General features: G+C 30.7%; 1 protein-coding gene across 1 annotated transcript; it reads left to right on the forward strand.

Moving 5' to 3' along the window:
• Positions 1–1,157, forward strand: LOC115033115. The gene is made up of 2 exons (XM_029485138.1): positions 1–27; positions 345–1,157. Exons 1-2 carry the CDS (start codon positions 1–3, stop codon positions 1,155–1,157), a joined length of 840 nt encoding a protein of 279 aa, XP_029340998.1.
• Positions 1,158–2,744: the final 1,587 nt, after the last annotated feature.

The raw sequence follows: 2,744 nt of genomic DNA on the forward strand, positions 1-2,744 counted from the left end.
ATGAAGATAATATGTAGAATTTCAAAAGTTTGAAATAATTAGTAAACATTGAAATAAATAATTAAACAACCTTCCCAAAATTTGTTTGCAATATATAATATAATATTATAAAAAGTATTTTATAAATTAATTTAATATAAAATGAAAATTCACTTTGCGTAGGCAGTTGCTATTGTTGCTATTGTTGCTTATTGTTCGTAAATAGTTAAAAAATATATCTTACAGTAAATTTAACTAATTTTTTTTCGTTATCACTGATAACTTAGATCAGCATGAAAAATACTTAAAATTTAAAAAAATTTAAAAAAATGTGGCCGATAAAGTAGCAATGTTTTACATTACAGATACCATCAAATGAAGAAGAATGGTTGGAAAAAGCTAAGGAATTTGAAGATAAATGGTCCTTTCCTCATGCTATAGCTGCTATGGATGGCAAGCATGTCATTATACAAGCTCCCTCATTCAGTGGGACTGAATACTATAACTATAAACAGTTTTTCAGTATTGTACTTTTTGCGTTAGTTGACGCTGACTACAATTTTATGTATGTTGACGTTGGTACTCAAGGACGTATATCAGATGGTGGCGTTTTTAAAAATACTAATCTATATAAAAAAATGGAGAGACATGATTTAAATATTCCCGAGCCACATGCATTGCGAATTCCATACTTATTAAAAGTACCATATATGATCTTGGCTGACAAAGCATTCGCAATGAATGAATATACAATCAAACCATTCGAAGGAAATCCAGAGGTAGGTTCACCCCAACGTGTTTTTAATAATCGACTTTCCAGAGGTCGTCGAGTTGTAGAAAATGCGTTCGGGATACTTAGTGCTGTGTTTCGTGTTTTAAGGAAAAGTATGGCGTTGCAACCCGAGATAGCATCGAAAATTGTCTTAACAACTATATACTTGCATAACTTTCTGAGAAAACGTCCTTCATGCCTAATTTACACCCCCCCAGGCAGTTTAGACACGGAAAAAGATGGAGCGTTAACTAATGGTAGATGGCGACAAGAGCAACCAACATCATCGCTTTTATCTATGCGAAATATTCCACGTAGAATAACTGATCATGCCAAGACAGTACGTTTACATTTAGCTGATCATTTTGTTTTGAACGACGTTTTACCTTGGCAAAATAATTACTAGAGTCAACTATAAGCTAACCAGATAATTTTACCCAACATTTTCAAAGAACTATTGAAAATTAATTAAATATAAATAATAATATAATAATTCAACTATGAAGCACTTACTTGGTTAAACATGGTGTCTAGAGTATCATTTGGATTATCTTTATCCATCATGAAATCAAAATACTTATACGCGAACCATGTCCTCACTTCCTGTTAACAACGATCATAAATATTATATATTATAATATTTTATATGTTTATATCACAGGCTTATTTGTAACAACATTTTATAATATTAAAAATTAAACATTTTAGACTAATGTTACTTTGTTTGGTAATATAATTTGTTTTTATATTAACGTAGGTATGTGTTTAATTTTATTTTAAAATTTAAATCTCAATTATTAAAAAATTGAACATAAGTTCGATAGTAAAATAAAAGACCAAAAACAATATGAATTTATTTATTTCTATGTATTATCATCTGTTTTTCAGAAATAATTAGTGTCACTCGCTATATTATTACTGTATCACACTGAATCTATTGTACACCTACAGATAAATTTAATTTGCATATTCATTTATAAATTTATTAAATTCAGATTATTTGTTTGTTCTATTAATAAAATAAGTAGTGGGTATTAGCATTGATTATACATAGTATAATGTATAATAGTATAATAATAGAACATAGTACTATACATAGTATTATACATAGTACTATGTATAATCAATGGTATTAGGTATAGTCTTGGGAGAAATTTATATAAATACTCTATGAATAGATAAGCAACAGTACTATAAATATAAACGAAGTGAATTATCTACATCCTAAACTTTGCAGTAAAATTATATTTATAAAACAATATATGGACTCGTCGAACAAGTCATTCGTCTCCTATGTGTTAATAATCCACGTGTTAATAATCCAAATGTGTTAATAATCAATATCATTGGCGTGTTACATTTTGTTTAACAATATTTATAAATTTATTAATTTATCAAAATATGATTCATTTATATGGAATAATAAAATTATGATTAAAAAATATTCTTACCAGATCCTGTTATACGACTTTTATTTTGTCGTGACTTCTCATTCCGATAGGTACCCATTAAAGTTTTCATCTTCGCCTTCAATACTGAAACTGGGAGTTGTAAACATGTTTCAATTTCTCGCCAGGCATCCTCTCGCTTGTTTTTATTGTGATACAGCTTTTCTCGCGAATTCCACAAAATAGGATACTTTTTATATGTTTCAATTAATTTAATACATTTAATTTGATCCATTTTGATAATGCGCACAGACAAATAATTACGTTTACACGGCGCGAAACAAAAGTGCGAATCTCCTTTGACGCGCACCTCGAGACCGACTGACTGACGGCTCGCCGCGCATCCGCCCCGCGAGTCGTGATTCGCGTTCTACAGCCGTCTACACGTCACGAGGATTGACTCGCGAGTCAAACTCGCGCCGTCTAAACCCACTTTAGACCTACGACGAGGGCTGACTATCTTCTAAGTAATGGTAGGCGCTCTACCCGTATTTATGTGGGTTCTAACAATGACGTACTAGTGGCGTGATAGCTATATTCTAATA

The sequence above is a fragment of the Acyrthosiphon pisum genome, chromosome X, assembly GCF_005508785.2.
Source record: "Acyrthosiphon pisum isolate AL4f chromosome X, pea_aphid_22Mar2018_4r6ur, whole genome shotgun sequence".
Taxonomy (NCBI): domain Eukaryota; kingdom Metazoa; phylum Arthropoda; class Insecta; order Hemiptera; family Aphididae; genus Acyrthosiphon; species Acyrthosiphon pisum.